This window comes from Anoplopoma fimbria, chromosome 21 (assembly GCF_027596085.1).
Source record: "Anoplopoma fimbria isolate UVic2021 breed Golden Eagle Sablefish chromosome 21, Afim_UVic_2022, whole genome shotgun sequence".
In the NCBI taxonomy this organism is placed as follows: Eukaryota; Metazoa; Chordata; class Actinopteri; order Perciformes; family Anoplopomatidae; genus Anoplopoma; species Anoplopoma fimbria.
Window position 1 is genome coordinate 5208334 of NC_072469.1, and position 16707 is coordinate 5225040.

At 37.7% G+C, this 16707-nt stretch overlaps 2 protein-coding genes across 2 annotated transcripts; one reads left to right on the forward strand and one right to left on the reverse strand.

Moving 5' to 3' along the window:
* The first annotated feature begins 67 nt into the window (after positions 1–67).
* acbd5a (acyl-CoA binding domain containing 5a) lies at positions 68–8408 on the forward strand. The gene is made up of 13 exons (XM_054622808.1): positions 68–153; positions 319–454; positions 2887–3007; positions 3683–3755; positions 3861–3978; positions 4491–4742; positions 4830–5021; positions 5351–5445; positions 5541–5748; positions 5884–6080; positions 6575–6634; positions 6830–6939; positions 7032–8408. Exons 2-13 carry the CDS (start codon positions 358–360, stop codon positions 7042–7044), a joined length of 1536 nt encoding a protein of 511 aa, XP_054478783.1. The 5' UTR covers positions 68–153; positions 319–357; the 3' UTR covers positions 7045–8408.
* A 468-nt stretch (positions 8409–8876) lies between these two features.
* On the reverse strand, positions 8877–16403 carry mastl (microtubule associated serine/threonine kinase-like). The gene is made up of 12 exons (XM_054622726.1): positions 16077–16403; positions 15855–15992; positions 14977–15116; positions 14794–14882; positions 14590–14696; positions 14332–14485; positions 14029–14177; positions 12727–13764; positions 11961–12102; positions 10822–10935; positions 10569–10670; positions 8877–9805 (listed from the first exon to the last, which is right to left on the reverse strand). Exons 1-12 carry the CDS (start codon positions 16242–16244, stop codon positions 9648–9650), a joined length of 2499 nt encoding a protein of 832 aa, XP_054478701.1. The 5' UTR covers positions 16245–16403; the 3' UTR covers positions 8877–9647.
* Positions 16404–16707: the final 304 nt, after the last annotated feature.

The window sequence follows — 16707 nt, forward strand, 5'->3', positions numbered from 1 at the left end:
AACAACAGCGATACGCAATAAAAAAGAAAACTACAACTCCCAATACTCCCCCCTCCCCTCTCTGTCTGGCTCTATCGCACTCTTCATGGCGTCTGGTCGAAGGCTAAAGACAGGTCGCAAGCTGACAAACGGACAGGCCAGTTGACTCCAACGGTAAGTGTCAACGGTTTCCAACGGCTGCTTTAACGGCCCGTTCCCTGTTAGAGGATGACGTGCGTCCTACGTACACAACTGACACATAATGGTGGTTAAAAAAACAACAACAACAACATATATTTATTTAATTCTCATATTTAACGTGTTTATTTCTCTCTTTAGGTTCTCTTTAGTGTGTGTGTGTGCTCTCTCTGTGACGTCATGGAGGTGGAGAGAGTCCGGGTGGACGGCGAGAGGTCTCTGACGACACTGAGGTTCGAGGCTGCGGTCAAAGTGATCAAGAGTTTGGCCCCGGATGGTAAGTTCCGTTGACAGTAGCCCCTAAGGTGCCATGGCAACGGAATGGCGTCAGACCTGCTTAAGGCTTAATCCACTTTTCTTCATCCCTGCAGGCAGACCGCAGCTCAATGCAGCACAATCACATTTTTTATTGTTTATTTTTTAAATGTCTTGAGAGCTTTCACAGATACATAAGAGATAGATAATAATATAAATAGTAAAAAAAAAAGCTGATATTTTGCACATTTTCATTATATAAAATATTATTATTAGGATAATTAAGAAAAACATAAGCTACAAGCTGATGAAGATATTTTGCACATTTTCATTATAAAAATATTATTATTAGGATAATTAAGAAAACATAAAACTACAAGCCGATATTTTCATTATAAAAATATTATTATTAGGATAATTAAGAAAAACATAAGCTACAAGCTGATATTTTCATTATAAAAAATATTATTATTAGGATAATTAAGAAAAACATAAGCTACAAGCTGATAAAGATATTTTGCACATTTTCATTATAAAAATATTATTATTAGGATAATTAAGAAAAACATAAGCTACAAGCTGATATTTTCATTATAAAAATATTATTATTAGGATAATTAAGAAAAACATAAGCTACAAGCTGATATTTTCATTATAAAAATATTATTATTAGGATAATTAAGAAAAACATAAGCTACAAGCTGATATTTTCATTATAAAAATATTATTATTAGGATAATTAAGAAAAACATAAGCTACAAGCTGATATTTTCATTATAAAAATATTATTATTAGGATAATTAAGATAAAACATAAGCTACAAGTTGATATTTTCATTATAAAAATATTATTAGGATAATTAAGAAAAACATAAGCTACAAGCTGATATTTTCATTTTATAAAAATATTATTATTAGGATAATTAAGAAAAACATAAGCTACAAGCTGATATTTTCATTATAAAAATATTATTATTAGGATAATTAAGAAAAACATAAGCTACAAGCTGATATTTTCATTATAAAAATATTATTATTAGGATAATTAAGAAAAACATAAGCTACAAGCTGATATTTTCATTATAAAAATATTATTATTAGGATAATTAAGAAAAACATAAGCTACAAGCTGATAAAGATATTTTGCACATTTTCATTATAAAAATATTATTATTAGGATAATTAAGAAAAACATAAGCTACAAGCTGATATTTTCATTATAAAAATATTATTATTAGGATAATTAAGAAAAACATAAGCTACAAGCTGATATTTTCATTATAAAAATATTATTATTAGGATAATTAAGAAAAACATAAGCTACAAGCTGATATTTTCATTATAAAAATTATTATTAGGATAATTAAGAAAAACATAAGCTACAAGCTGATATTTTCATTTTATATAAAAATATTATTATTAGGATAATTAAGAAAAACATAAGCTACAAGCTGATATTTTCATTATAAAAATATTATTATTAGGATAATTAAGAAAAACATAAGCTACAAGCTGATAAAGATATTTTGCACATTTTCATTATAAAAATATTATTATTAGGATAATTAATTCTCTGTACTTGAGCTGCTGCAACACCTGAATTTCCCCCATGGGGATCAATAAAGCAATAAAGGGATATCTATATATCTACATAGCTCACACACACATCAACATTTTTACGCTTTTATTCTGCCCTGTATTCACTGTTCTTGTCATCCTCGTGTTCTTCTGTTTATGTAGTGACTCTTGTCTTTCAATTAAAAAAATGAAACAAATATAATAAAAAAGAAAAATGAAAGAAAAAGAATAGTAAATAAAAAAGGATTGCACTGATTTGGTGAAGAGTAACTAAGTGCATGAAGTATTTCAGTTTTATGCAACTTTATACTCTACTGTAATACATTTCAGAGGTAAATACTGTACGTTTTTCTCCACTACATTCATTTGATAACTGCAACTATTTAGCATGATCTGATTAACACAGACAAAAATATAATCAGCTACATAATAGTTATGTAATATTATTATTAGGATAATTAAGAAAAACATAAGCTACAAGCTGATAAAGTAGCTAAAATAAGTTCCATCTTTTTTAGCTGAAACATTAAAGTGATGTTCATATTAATACACATATAATCATAATCTAATATCTTATCTAATTCTGAAATGGGCCATTTTGCACAATGAATCATTTTACTTTTAGTATTTTTAGTATATTTGATATCAATTGATTTGTAAATTTGAGTGCATGATTGAGTGTTTCTTTGACCTCCAGTCTAAGGCAAAAGAGGAGTAGGAGTACATCTGGCATTAACTTCTCCATTGATTAATTCATAATTAAATGTCAGACAATAGATGAAAAGGTGATGTATTAAAATGTCTTTGTTTTGTCCGTCAAACAGGCCAAAACCAAAAAAATATATAAAATGTCACTTTTCTTTTACCCCCCCATCAGGTCCCTTTCAGCCCTCCAATGACATGATGCTCAAGTTCTACAGTTACTATAAACAGTCCACTGTGGGAGCGTGCAATATACCACGACCTGGCTTCTGGGATGCAGTCGGCAAAGCAAAATGGTATATAAATATACAGCAAATCAGATTTCTTACACTCTTTTTTTGTCATTTATGGGGAAATATCAGTGTATTTAATTACACTATCCTCTGTGGTTCTTCTATTACTTCTTACTTTCAGGATGAATTGTCCTTTTAAGGGTCAAGCTGACCAGCACAAATTGCATGCATACCACATTCTGCGATGCAATGAATCATTAGATTTATTCTGGATAAATGGCGGAGTGTTGCAATCGGTTTGTGCACATTGCATAAGTTGTTGCTTTTGTCCCACTTTGATCTCGTTGTGCAAAACACGACAGAGTCAAATTCCCCTTTACTGACTTTTCTGACCAACAGCTTCTCAATCTTTAGTCTCTAGTTGTGTTAGGTGATCTCTGGACTCTTGGAATGTCACCTCTTACCCACTTGGCTGCACGGCTCCTCTTGTGGTCCCGTTGCATCGGAGTGGGGATTTGCAAGTTTATCAGGAAATTGTAAAAACACGTAGTTATGGAATAACTATAGTTACGAATGATTTGTTAAGTTTCTGTCAGCTTTTGACCCTTAGTTAACTAAGAACACGATAACTTCACATAAACTGGCCTTGACGCTTTACACTTTTTTATTTGAGTAAAGTGATATGATAACAGTAATAATAACAATAATAATAAAGTTTTGTTTAATTTGATTATTCAGGGATGCATGGAATTCTCTTGGAGACATGTCAAAAGAAAAAGCAATGGCAGCCTATGTGGATGAAATGAAGCTGGTATGTTACTTTTTCAGAAGATGCAATACGTTTTATTATATAGAAATAGTAACAATTCAATATTAAAGTGAACCTTTAACTCTTGTGGTTGTATTTGATGCGTAGATCCTCGAGGGTATGCCCATGACGGAGGAGGTGGAGGAGCTCCTGCGCGTCCTCGGCCCGTTCTACGAGCTGACGGAGGAGAAGAAAAAGATCTCACAGATATCAGACCTGAGCTCAGGTAGGTTACATAAAGCACCGCCTTTCACTTTGTTTGTGATGTCAAAAACAGCATGCGGAGCTTAACCTTCTTTATGATTTGCCTCTTTGTCATACGCTCAGCCCGTTTGACACTGTTTGCTAGGCAACTGGAAGGCAAGTAAATCCCCCTGTGTAAATATTTGAGTCTAGTCGTTTTGTTTGGTATTTGTCTCGTGTTGTAGCTCGGATGCCTTCGTAGCTTATTAGCTGTCATGTTGCGCTTGCTCAATTAGTGGCACAGAACAAGTTTTAATTTGCTTGTTTGGTTCTTAATTGAGTTACTGGAACATACCTGACAAAACTACATTTAGTTTGGTTCCAAACAGCCATCCACTTAGTTGACAATGACTTAAAGTTTGTATCTCTCAATCTCATGTAAACAGGTTCATTATGTAGATAAAAGTATCATTAACCTTATCCTTAAACGATGTCGTCATTTGTCTTTTGTTTTGATATTTATGATATTAAAATGAAGTCCATTTCTTTGCACAGGGTTTGGCACAATGTTGAACTCAATGCCATCGAAGAGCATCGCAAAGAGCATCGTCAGAACGATGGAAATGAACGGCACCCTGGAGACTCATCCTGCCAGGCTCAAATCTAAGGAAGTGAAGGAAAAGTCAGAGGAGGAAGAAGAAGAAGAAGAGGAGGAGGAGGAAGAAGAAGAAGAAGAAGAAGAGGAGGAGGAGGAAGAAGATGAGGAGGAGGAGGAGGGAGAAGTAGTGATACGGGAGGTCAGAAAAGGTAACAAAGTTTTTAACACTGTGTCAGAAAACATTGTCAGGGAAACGTTTAGTTGACGTGCTTTGCTTTGTTGGGGTTTAATTTCAGAAAAGAAATCAGCAGCTTCACAGCCAAAGAAGAAGGGTTCAGCCAGGAGACACAAAGCGCCCCTGTCCAACGGTAAGGTGGCCAACGGGGTCACCCAACTGACCAACGGGAGTCATTCCAGATCCGCCCTGAACAACGGACACTCCCAGGAGGGTTCAGTGGGAGAGACTCTGCCCAATGGTCACCACACGGGTAAGAAACAGCCAGTTCCATGTCAACAGGTTCTGTCCTGGTTTCAATCTTTAACGTGGACTCCGAACTCGCCTCACCCACTGCCTGTGTCTGCCTGAGCTGGTGTATCAGAGCAACCATGTGACCAGATAATCTGCTGAGCTCCAGTCCCATTGTAACACTTCAGCTGCTCCTGGGACATTTTTTAATGGACTAAATGAATGCCTCTGTTAAAATGGCACACAAAGCTCCCACATTAGGTGAACGCTGCCTTCCTCCATGTCACCCTTTTAACTACATTGAAGTCTACTGTGCATACGTATGCTGAGCTTTTATGGTTCTGATTTCAGATCCCGGTGTCAAAGTGTCTGGTCCGAGCCACCTGGCCAGTGACTCAGACAGCGAAGTCTACTGCGATTCTGTGGACCAGTTCGGCCAGGAAGAGGCAAGTCAACCACTTAAAGCTCCTTGTGTAGTGCAGCGGTTGTAGCTCTCAGCCCGTCATTGATTCATTATTAATGTGCATCTTCCCCCAACCAGAGCTCAGAGCATAACCGCTCAATGGACGACCTGGAAGACGAGGAGAACCACGTCCTGCCGCCTCTGGAGGAGCCACAGGAAGATGATCACGGTGCACCGCAGGGCATCCGGTGTGGAGGAGAAGATGGGGAGAACGGAGGAACGATGTCACAGAGACAGAGACTGAATGCAGACAAGCCGGACAGCTCTTTGGTCAGAAGAGGACGGGGTAAGCTTGGGAAGATACACATTTTTACTGTGTTTTTGTGATCTGCAGATACGACATACTGAAGACGACAGTCGTGTCAATTTTCTTTACATTATTTTTTTTATAATCAATTCTACATCATTTCTGTGTTTTTAGGCTCTCATGGCCGCGGCTCTGAATCTCTGATGCCCGTGTACGGTGGTGGCGATGGGGACGGGGACCGCTGGGGAGGAGCGGGGACGCCCGCTGGGAGCCTGAATGAGCAGATAGTGGTGGCGTTGGCGAGACTGCAGGAGGACATGCAGAGCGTTCTGGAGAGGCTGCACACTCTGGAGGCTCTGACTGCTGGCCAGGTCAGACCCCTCCGTCCTCTAACTTATGAATATGCAATAACGAGCCCAGAAACCTCTCATTCTGTTGTTCTGCCTTCTCTAATATTTTTCAGTGTTTATTGTCTGATATGACAGGGAATTTTATATCTTATGAGTCTGGGCTGTTGCAAAAAAAAAATCAAACAATCTAACTGCCAATGAAAAGATCAGAAAAGTAGGTGCAGTCTGATAATATGGGCGTGTCTTGCTGTGGTAATTTATGAATTTTATACATGGTAGTCAGTTTGTCCCTTAAACACACATAAATAAAATCATACATACATTTTTTATTTTTTTAACATGGAATAGCAGAGTACACTGTCTAAAAATAGCATAAGAGATAAGGGGTTTGTACTTTGACTTTGTCAACACACAGATAATCATTGAAACTTTCAATCTGTAATGGACCATGTACCTTTTCCTTTGACAAAAGGTTATGGAATTTTCTTTATTAATTTCTTTCTTGCTTTCTGCAGGCCAGATCAATGTCTCTGCCTCCAACTTATCCATCCACCCCGGTGAATAAGAGGAGTCAGGTAAACCTTTGAAGATCCATTTTTTTCTTCTTTGTTTAATGTTGGAAATAATGTGCTTTTTATCATACACCAAAACAATGTTTCAGCTAATTGAAAGTTTTACGATCATTAGTCGTAACTAAAAAATATATTATTAATTCAGACATTACTCTTTGTCGTTGACTCATTACTAAATCATGCTGTTTGTTCCCGTAGAAACCGTCCTGGTGGCCTTTCGACATTTCTCCGACCAGTTTGGCCTTCGCCGTTATTTGGCCATTCGTGGTGCAGTGGCTTATTCGCCTATACCTGCAGAGGAGGAGAAGGTATTCATTTACAGAATAATAAAAGCCTGAATATTGAATTTAAAACTGCAATACCCACTTTAACTCCTTTTTAATATTTTGTTCTTTAATAGGCGGATCAACTGAACCTGCTCTCACACAAACACCAATGGACATCGGCGATAAAGAGGAGTCCTCTACATGTCTTTGGTTGGGTTGCTAATGGCTGTAACTCCCCCTTGCTTAGACTCACAGCCCAGTAATTAGCTTTTGCACTATGAAGAAGGAGCCGGAGAGTGAAATGAGTAAGAGGGAAAAGACAACCTCTTAAGTGTGTTGTACTGTGGATGTGGAATCAAATAGAAACGTGAATGTATGGAGCTCGCAGCTTGTTGTAATACAAGCTTTTCAAGGGGATGCCACTGTACTGGGATCTTTGTCTCCGTCACGACTGGTTTGTGTAGAGAGAGGGGATTTACAGATGTGATGTTTTCAGCGTGTTGATCAACCTGAACTGCAGCAGCTTCTAAATTACTTCCATAACTAAGGCTGTGTTGCACATAAAACTAGTCCTGATACTTTGTTGTTTTGAGCGTAACGCTTGCTGTGGTTATACATTTTCACGATTATCTTATCATTAGTTGCCCAGAAAATGCTGCTATAACAAAAAAACTGTGTGTAGTTTAGAAGGGAGGATTGAATGTAATTATGTATTGATATATGAGATTCTTTTAAATTCTGATAATAAGTTGATATTTATTGCTTTGAGCGAGTTAGAAGGAAGGCGTTAATGGCCAGATTTCATCTGTATAAATGAAGTCAAAAGTGGCTGCTAAATGTTGTGTATAGGTTAGACGACCTTATCGATATGTTTTAATCACCTGTCCTGCTGCATATCAGTCTGTGCTTTATGTCAAAGAAGTGCTCTCCATTTTAATTGTTTCCCAAATAGAAGAAGTGCCTCAACATCGTACGGCACTTGTACTGTAGGTGGCATTATGGTTTCTTACATTCACATATTGTAGCATAACAGTTCCAGTGCTGGACCAAATCAACATTAATCATACTACCTTAGTGAGCCATGAAGTGATGCGAATCTCAGCTGTCTGATTTTTAATATTTAACACGTGTCACTGTGTTGTTTACGCTGTCCTGATTTTTCTCTATTGTATCATTTTAATGTGCGATGTAATATGTTTGTACGAATATTGTGGAAAGATTTTGTGTGAGTGATAGTAATCATTAACGGTTTGCAAAGCAGTGAGATGTATGTAAATTGTATACAGTAGCTGTACAGTTCAGATAATAATGCAGTATTTTAATTGCATATCCATGTATTAATGATATAGAATACTATATAAATTACAAATGTTTGCATCTGCAATAGCACTAATATTTCCAGAGCCATTATGTTTGAATAAAAAAGTAATTTACCTTTCTACTGAAATGGGCTAAGGCTTTCTCACCGTCTCTGCCTGTGGACAGAGTGGTGTTTGCATGTGATAATCCAAGCTGCAAATAAAGTTTTCATTAAGAATTTTAATTTGTCCAGATTATTTAAAAATATATTGTTTGATTTGTTTTGGAAAATGTGCTTATGCACTATCTTTCTGAGTGTTAGATTGAGGCGTATGAAAACACCTTCATGGTTGTATGGTAAATATGCTACAGCTAGCAGTTAGCTTAGCACAAAGCTTTTACCAGAGGAAGAGCTAGCTACCCGTCTCTATGGAAAGTATACAAAATCCACACAAATACAATAATTGTCCCACACATAAGCCCTTTAAAGCCATAACTAGAGAGTTGTGTTGATCTTCTTATCTAACTTTTATCAAGAAAGCAAATCATTTTCTTTAAAACGTGCACAATTTAGATATACATTTTATCCAAATGTAGCCATGGTGATAAGGTACCAGAAAAGGCAAAAAGTACATCATGTTACAAACAAGATTTTATTTGTATTTTTACTTTTTCCAACAAGATAAAATTTCACAAGCAGCTGGGAGCCTCGTGAACTTATCTTAAAAAAAGCAAGTAGTGTGGAAAAACGGACAGGAGATCACACCAAAATCACAAGCGCAAGTGACATAAAAGCAGCAAAAAGCATTGCCATTACAACACACAGTACTCTACTCCAGTCTTAAAATAATGACACAGAATGTTATAAACAAGATTTACATATAAAATACATTATTTATGAATATATTATGCTTTTCTTCAGCAGTATTGTACCCTTAAAGGGAAATTCAGGAGGCCCGCCCACCCAGTCCGCTATCAGCAGGGGAACATTACAACGATGAACAGTGCAGAAATACATGGAGCGTATCTGCATGGAGACGTAACATAAAGAGTTATCTTGCATTTAATCAACATATCATCAGAAATCAAAACCTATTATAAAGTCAAAGCAGTAGCAAAATCTCTTCTAGAATAAGAACCTAATTTAAGAGAACTGTGTAATATGGTAATACTAAGATTTAAAAGAAGTTAACTTTCTGCAATGCATACTTGTAACTAACTGAGCGGTCAACAGATTCAGTTTTTTTCTGGCTCTTATGACCGCTGATTGCACATTAGGTAAAATGTTTATTTAAAAATATGATAACCTTAAACAGAAAAACAATCAAAATCCACATCATTACTGTGTATTTATTTGTATAATGGATCTGAATCTGAATTTCACACGTCACCAGCAGCCAAAATGTGTTGACTGCTTTAATAAAACTCTTAAGCTGTTAAAGTGCGTAACTCTACAGACTGAAGCCGGACACGGAGATGTGCTGAGCGTTGTTTCTCGCGTCAAAGTACGAGGTGTCGGTTTCGTCCTCTGGCTGAGGGATGAAAGGCATCGGCTGGTTCTGCAGGTCGTCCCAGTCCAGGCCCTCAAACAGGGGGTGACACCTGAGTTCTGGTGGATGTTCAAGAAAATTGATAAGAAATCTCATCCCATTTTATTTTGGCGTACAATTAGATTTATTAAGAACAGGTGTATTCACATTTTATTATGTGATAATTCCCTGACTACGAATACATAAAAAGACCCAATCTTTAGATTTTTTAACCACAGAAATTTAAGTAAAATTCTCATACATAATTTAAGAATTTGTCAAAAAACTAATAAAATCTGAAAAAGTTGGATTAAGTTGTTGTCTACCATTTATTATATCAGGTATTAAGTTTTTAGAACAATTACATTACATTACATTACAGTCATTTAGCAGACGCTTTTATCCAAAGCGACTTACAGGAAGTATGCTCTTGCACATCAGAAACCCTTACTAACAGATGGGTTGGATCAAAAACAACCAAAAACAATTCCTGTATTCACTTGCACTTATATTAATGTCATTTTTGCTCTCAGAGTTGTATTAGGTAAAACCTGCACATTTTAGGAAAGGTCTGAGGACCAACCATGTCTGAAAAAAACACTATGTATGATTTAGGGGGACATGTTGGCAGAAATTGAAAACAATATTGAAGTATGTTTTCATTATTGTATAATCAAAATCAAACCACAACAAAGCCCTTTTGCGGGGTTTTTTTATTTCCTGAAGGCACCGTAGTTCTCTGACATGCTCGGAAAGGGAGGGATGATTGGAGGGGTATTCGGTTCCTTACAAACTGCTCCTTTAAACTCAGACAGAAAAAAATTGAATAAAAGTGGTCCTCACCCTTTAGACCAGCTCGCTTTGTCATGTCCATGGTCAGGAGGATTTCAATCGCATTTCTTGCGTTTACAGACAGTTCCTCCTCTTCCTCAGGCCAGGGAATATCTGAAATAGTTGACAGCAACACGGTAAAAGAAGCAACAAAAGCACTAACAATATGTTTGGCATGTTGATCATCAAGCAGGCTTTTTTGTAAGTTAGATATTTTAGGGCATTTTGTGGTTAAGGTTCGGATGTTTCTGTAAACCAAACCCACCTCGGTTGAGAATATTCTGGAAGACCAGCTGAGGCGTCTCGTCGTTGAAAGGAGGAACGCCTGTGAGGAACTCGAAAAGACACACACCAAGCGCCCACCAATCCACCATGCAGTCTGAATGGAAGCAAAGAAAAGACGCATTTCACACAGCTGCTGGCTCCAAACACCAGAGATTACCCTTTGATTCCCGTTAGGCGTGTAATAACTTTACTGCGGTGGCACAAGCAGGGACTAAGTTAGGTTGAGGATGGAGGGATTGAGGTTCTGGGTATAAACTCATTCTTTCATTCACCAACAGGTAGTCTGAGATATCTGTAGTTATTAATCACAAATTAAACATGAACCTTGAGGTTTTGTGCTTTGAAATTGTGGTTTTAAAGAAGTAATTTTGTTTCTCAATGACTGAAAGGATTTCAATAACATTCACATACTCCTCTATTGTTGCGTTTTTAGAAAATCCTTGACAGCTGATGAATAAATACTGCCACACAGGCTCCTTCATGTCACAGACTGACTGTTCATGAATTCAAATAGCAGCAATCACGCTACAAAAATAGCATGGTGCAACTGCCAGGAAATACTGCCCTCAGTGTGTTGAATGAAGAACAGCATGTGCGATCAATAGGTTATTATTAGATGACATTTTGCATGGCAGTTGCTAAATGTCAAAAATAAAGCAAGTGCCATAACATTACCCAAAAACCTACAGCTTTTAGGAGTAGAAAAACCCTTCTGTCCAGTTAAAAGCCTGATTCCCAAACTGTTAAAAATGTTGTTAGCTTTATGTTTTTCTCCTTTTTAATCACATTTAAAATGCTCCCTTCCCTCTGATCAGGCCCACAGTTCTTTCACCAGTCCAAGGGGCAGAAACAAAACCAGTGGGGGGGAGAAAAACGGGGGAAGAATCAGCTCATTCCCTCTAGCGGATTAGCAGGCTGGGTGAACATGCATGCTTGCTTGCACAAACAGCAATATCGTTATAAACTTACCACACTGACAACTTCCTGAAACTCAAAAAAGAATGCCTGTCACAAGGACTACAATGTCAACCATCCAACGTCAATATCGTAACACTGTGTTGGGCTATTTTTGTGTTTTTGGAGGTGCTTTTTTTGGAATTTTGAGTTTCCTTATCTTACCGTGTGGTTTTCCCAACAGAAGCTCTGGAGCCAGATAGTCGGGAGTACCTAAAATCTGTGCACCCTCCACAGGCATTGCACCCCTTCTGACGCTCTTCGGGGTCCTGAAAGGGGTGTGAGAGGTCGACATGGGCTGAGGAGTCTGATGTGAGGAGGAAAGAAAAGATTTTATTAGGAATTTATGCCAATTTTTCTGTCATTTCCATACAAACTATGCCCTGAAAGTTGGATCACTGCCACTCTGAAACCACTTGAAAAGACAAACATTTCAAGCTTCACAAAAGGAAGTAATCCCAAAAGATTTATTTCAATTTTGTGTACCCAAGATAATAACATCTGTCCTCAAAAGACTACAAGACTACAAGGGCAGCAGAGAATGTTGGTAAAGAACTACCTTTTCCATGTGGTTTTTAATTTAGCTTTTTTTAAATCTATCTTTCTAATAATTATTGTGTTTAACCTTTCTAGTCTGGCCTTTATTTAATTATTATAATACACCTATTTAGCTCGGCTTTTTGAGCTTTGTTTATTTCACCGTAAATTGAAGATATTTTCTCTAGTAATTGTGCATGTTGAGTTACAATTTATTCCTATTAAAGTGTTAAAATAGTGTAAAATAAAGGCCTGATTGATTGAGGTCTAGAACAATGCTTGCGGCTGTATTGAGGCTCAGCGGCGAGTAAACCCATTAGTACTAACGAGGAGTTCTACACCTGTACAGCCGGTGCAAAACCTTTTTTTTTAACCGGCCTCCTGGTGTGCTCACCTGATAGAGTGAGCTGTTGGAGCTGGGTCTTTTCTGCACTGGTGTGGCGTTGCCGGACGCATAGTGGTGAGAAGCTGTGGCGGAGACGTCCATGGCCTCGACAGAACCGACACTAAATCGGGACACCCCCGACACGTTGGAGCGGTTGATGGAGCTACAGTAGCTACGGAAAGCTACGATATTCCGCGGCTTGAGGAATGAGGGCGACTGTGCGACACCGCAGATCTGATCGGGGAGCCGGTTCAGAAAGGAGGACTGGGATCCTTTCCGGCCAAAGTTACCAAGTTTGGGTGTTTCGTTAGAGACGGCAGATGGAGTTTGTGGGAGCGAGTCAGTGATGGACGAGTCTTTGTTCCCCTCTTGCTCCTCAGATGAAGTCGAGTTCATGTTTTGGGAAAACTTGCTTGGCTTGAAAGATGCACGGCTGTCGATAGTGAGAGAAGTTTCGTGCATTGACCCGTCAGAGTCGAGGCTCAAGCTCCTGCAGATGTCACTGTTCCCATCAAGCGGGGATGTGAAACTTGAATGTGACAGGTCTTTGGCTCTGTCTTCAAACACGTCCTCTGTCGGCTCCTCCAGCTCACTAAACAGACTTTTGGCCACGACAATGGGGCTGGAGCGCTTCGGGATCCAGTCGTCAGATAACTCAATCCCCTCAGTGGAGGACATGAAGTCATCTATTTGGACGGTGGAAAATGTTCCAGTCAGGCCGGTGTGAAACCTCGTCGCCTCTCCTGGAATCTCGTAGCATCTCTTGTAGGCTGCGTTACTCTTCTTGGCTTGGCTCTCCCGAGGCTCGGGGCTTCTCTCAATGTCAGAGAATGTTCTCTTTACAGACGAGGCTGAAAGACAGAATTCATCCGGAGCTGTGTTGGGATGAGGTTTCTTTTCCGTGAGATGGCCTGGATCTGACAGAACTCTGGAGGCCTTGGATGAGAAACCAAAGTTGGCCGGCTTTGTGGGCACAGACTCCTGTACAGGCCCTTTGGACTCAGAACGCCCTCCTGTTCTCTGTTCATTCGCATGTTGATTTTCTTTCTGAAGTAGAAAGATAGAAAGGAAAACTAATGTCACAATAAGGAATGAACCAATGAAGGCATAGCAACAGTATTGACACCAATCTACACTAAAAATGTCACTGAAATGTCTGCAACGGAGAACTAGTTTAAACTACATAACAAAAGTAAATGACGTAAATTAAGATTTGGAGGTGACAAAGTTGATCAGGACAGCCATAATCAAAACATAACATTGATAAATGGACTGTAAATTCCTTACAGTTATAGGTTAAAGACCACTGACCTCGTCACACTCCCACAGTGGACTGATGCCACCTTCGGTGTCGGTGGTGCTGCCTGCACTCATCGTCTCAAACCTCCTCCTGGTCTTCAGCAGTGAGGGGGTCAGATTTTTAGCCAGGTTGTGAGGGCTGAACATCATAGTGTTGGGTCCTATGGAGAAAATACAGATAAACTGTTAAAACACACTTTCATTGACAAGATCTCACCAGCAGTCAATACTATGCAGAAGCCTTTCATAAAACCAGTTCTTGAATAACCAGTCGTTCCACAATGCGAATTAATGGGCGGAGAAAAAGCGACATACCCGTTTTCCAAGGAACAGGAGAGCACAGCTGATCTTTTTTCTTCATCAAGGGAGAACCAAGAGAGCTATTCTTTTGTTTTATTTTGCCACAGGACATGGGACTGGACATAGCTGATGCGCCGCAGTGACGCTTGCCTTCTCCTGCAGGTGAATTCTGTGTTTGAACAAACAAAGGAAGAGTCATTATTCAACACCAACTATGCATAAAACATGCAAACAGGGCTTTGCTCCAGGCAAGAATAGTATCAATTCACTTACAAATCGCATGGCGCTGATTAGGGAGAGGACTTGACCCGGGGTGCGGAAGTAATCTTTTGTTGGTTTAGCCAAGGATGGAGTAGTAAGAATATCCATAAGACTCAGCTCTGATAGAGCAGAGAGATGAAATAAAGGAAATATTACTGACATTACAAGTGGTGATGGTCACAATATGTTCAAATGAGAAGCTGATGGGACTCACACCTCTGTCAAGCTTGACCTTAGAGAGGCCAAAGTCTGTCAGTTTGATGTGACCTTTGTTGGATATAAGCATGTTGTCTGGCTTCAAGTCCCTAAAAAAAAAAAGTTATAATTCAGGTAAATTTCCAAGTCAAACAATACATCTCACTCAATCAGTATTATACACATTAACTGATTAAACTGTACCTGTGGATTATACCATGACGGTGGAGGTAATCCAAAGCCAGTGCCACCTCTGAAATGAACTTTACAGACATATCCTGGTCGAAATACCCGTAGATGTGAAGCAGAGATTTGACATCTCCACCAATGAGGTATTCCATCACCTGTAAGTCACATGCAAATATACAAATTAACTCAAGTAGTTACTGTAAATGTGGTTTGTGCAAGCAAGTAAGTCACATTGAATTAACATTAAACATAATAATAATAATAACATACACATGTTAACTTAAGTAGTTACTGTAAATGTGGTTTGTGCAAGTAAATAAGTCACATGGAATTAACATTAAACATAATAATAATAATAATACATAATAATAATAATAACTGAATTAACATTAAACATAATAATAATAATAATAATAAGTACATGTGGAATTAACATTTAATAACTTAACATAGTTACTGTAAATGTGGTTTGTGCAAGTAAGTAAGTCACATTGAATTAACATTAAACATAATAATAATAATAATAATAATAACATACACATTTTAACTTAAGTAGTTACTGTAAATGTGGTTTGTGCAAGTAAGTAAGTAAGTCACATTGAATTTACATTAAACATAATAATAATAATAATAATAACATACACATTGTAACTTAAATAGTTACTGTAAATGTGGTTTGTGCAAGTAAGTAAGTCACATAATAATAATAATAATAATTGAATTAACATTAAACAAGTAAGTAAGTCACATTGAATTAACATTAAACATAATAATAATAATAATAATAATAATAATAATAATAATAATAATAATAACAACATACACATTTTAACTTAAGTATTTACTGTAAATGTGGTTTGTGCATGTGTCATATATTGGCATCTTGGTGTTACCAGGTAGATCTTGGTGGCTGTCTGGAGGGAGTAAAACAGGTGAACCACAAAAGGGCTTTTGCTCAAAGCAAGTGCATCTCTCTCTGCCTTCATCTGGCCAGTCATGTTTTTGTCCACCATGTCTGACTTCCTCATCATCTAAAGAACAAAAAAAAGATTATTTTCCAACTATAACGAGCCTCTTTTATTCATGCAAAGTTGTCAAAGAGCAGGCAGACTCACCTTAATGGCATATAATCGTGCATTGCACTTCTTTCGTGCAAGGTAGACTTTGCCAAAAGCACCGCGGCTGATGGGCTTCAGGACGGTGAAGTCCTCGATGGAAGGCGGTTTAGGAACATCTAAAGACTTATCTTTATTACTGGAGTCGTGCTTTTCATCTGCGTCCATTGTTTTATTATTGATTTCTTTTTTCAAACGAGGAAGTTGGGGTTGCGTCTGCCCAGAGGACACACTCGCATGTTGAAACAACAAACTCGTGTTTGTTTTGAATTTTTGAAATTCGCAGCTCTCTAGGGGTCCTTTGACGCTGTACGTCACATTTAGGTGTTCAACTACCTGCCTGTGTGCAATTCATAAAATGAGCTGTAATTAAATGCCGGTCAAATTACTGAGTGTTTTAACATTTGTCAAAATGATTTAGGAGTTTATAAAAAATATTGTATATTCTTTATGTATTTTTTTAATTTTTACTTTCCCTTTGTTTTGTTTTTTTCTTTGCTGTAACATTTAAATTTCCCGCTGGAATTGATCAAATATATATCTTTCTGCCCATCTTATTTTATATATAAATATATATATATTTTTATAAATATATATATTTTTTATATATTATATATATATATATATATTT

Excerpts from the sequence above, each read along its gene's own strand:
- acbd5a (XM_054622808.1), top strand. The coding sequence starts at position 358 with ATGGAGGTGGAGAGAGTCCGGGTGGACGGCGAGAGGTCTCTGACGACA. Across the intron at positions 4,743-4,829 it reads GATACGGGAGGTCAGAAAAG|AAAAGAAATCAGCAGCTTCA; the intron begins GTAACAAAGTTT and ends GTTTAATTTCAG. Across the intron at positions 5,446-5,540 it reads ACCAGTTCGGCCAGGAAGAG|AGCTCAGAGCATAACCGCTC; the intron begins GCAAGTCAACCA and ends TCCCCCAACCAG.
- mastl (XM_054622726.1), bottom strand. The coding sequence starts at position 16,244 with ATGGACGCAGATGAAAAGCACGACTCCAGTAATAAAGATAAGTCTTTA. Across the intron at positions 15,993-16,076 it reads CACGATTATATGCCATTAAG|ATGATGAGGAAGTCAGACAT; the intron begins GTGAGTCTGCCT and ends TTTGTTCTTTAG. Across the intron at positions 14,883-14,976 it reads CGTCATGGTATAATCCACAG|GGACTTGAAGCCAGACAACA; the intron begins GTACAGTTTAAT and ends TTTTTTTTTTAG.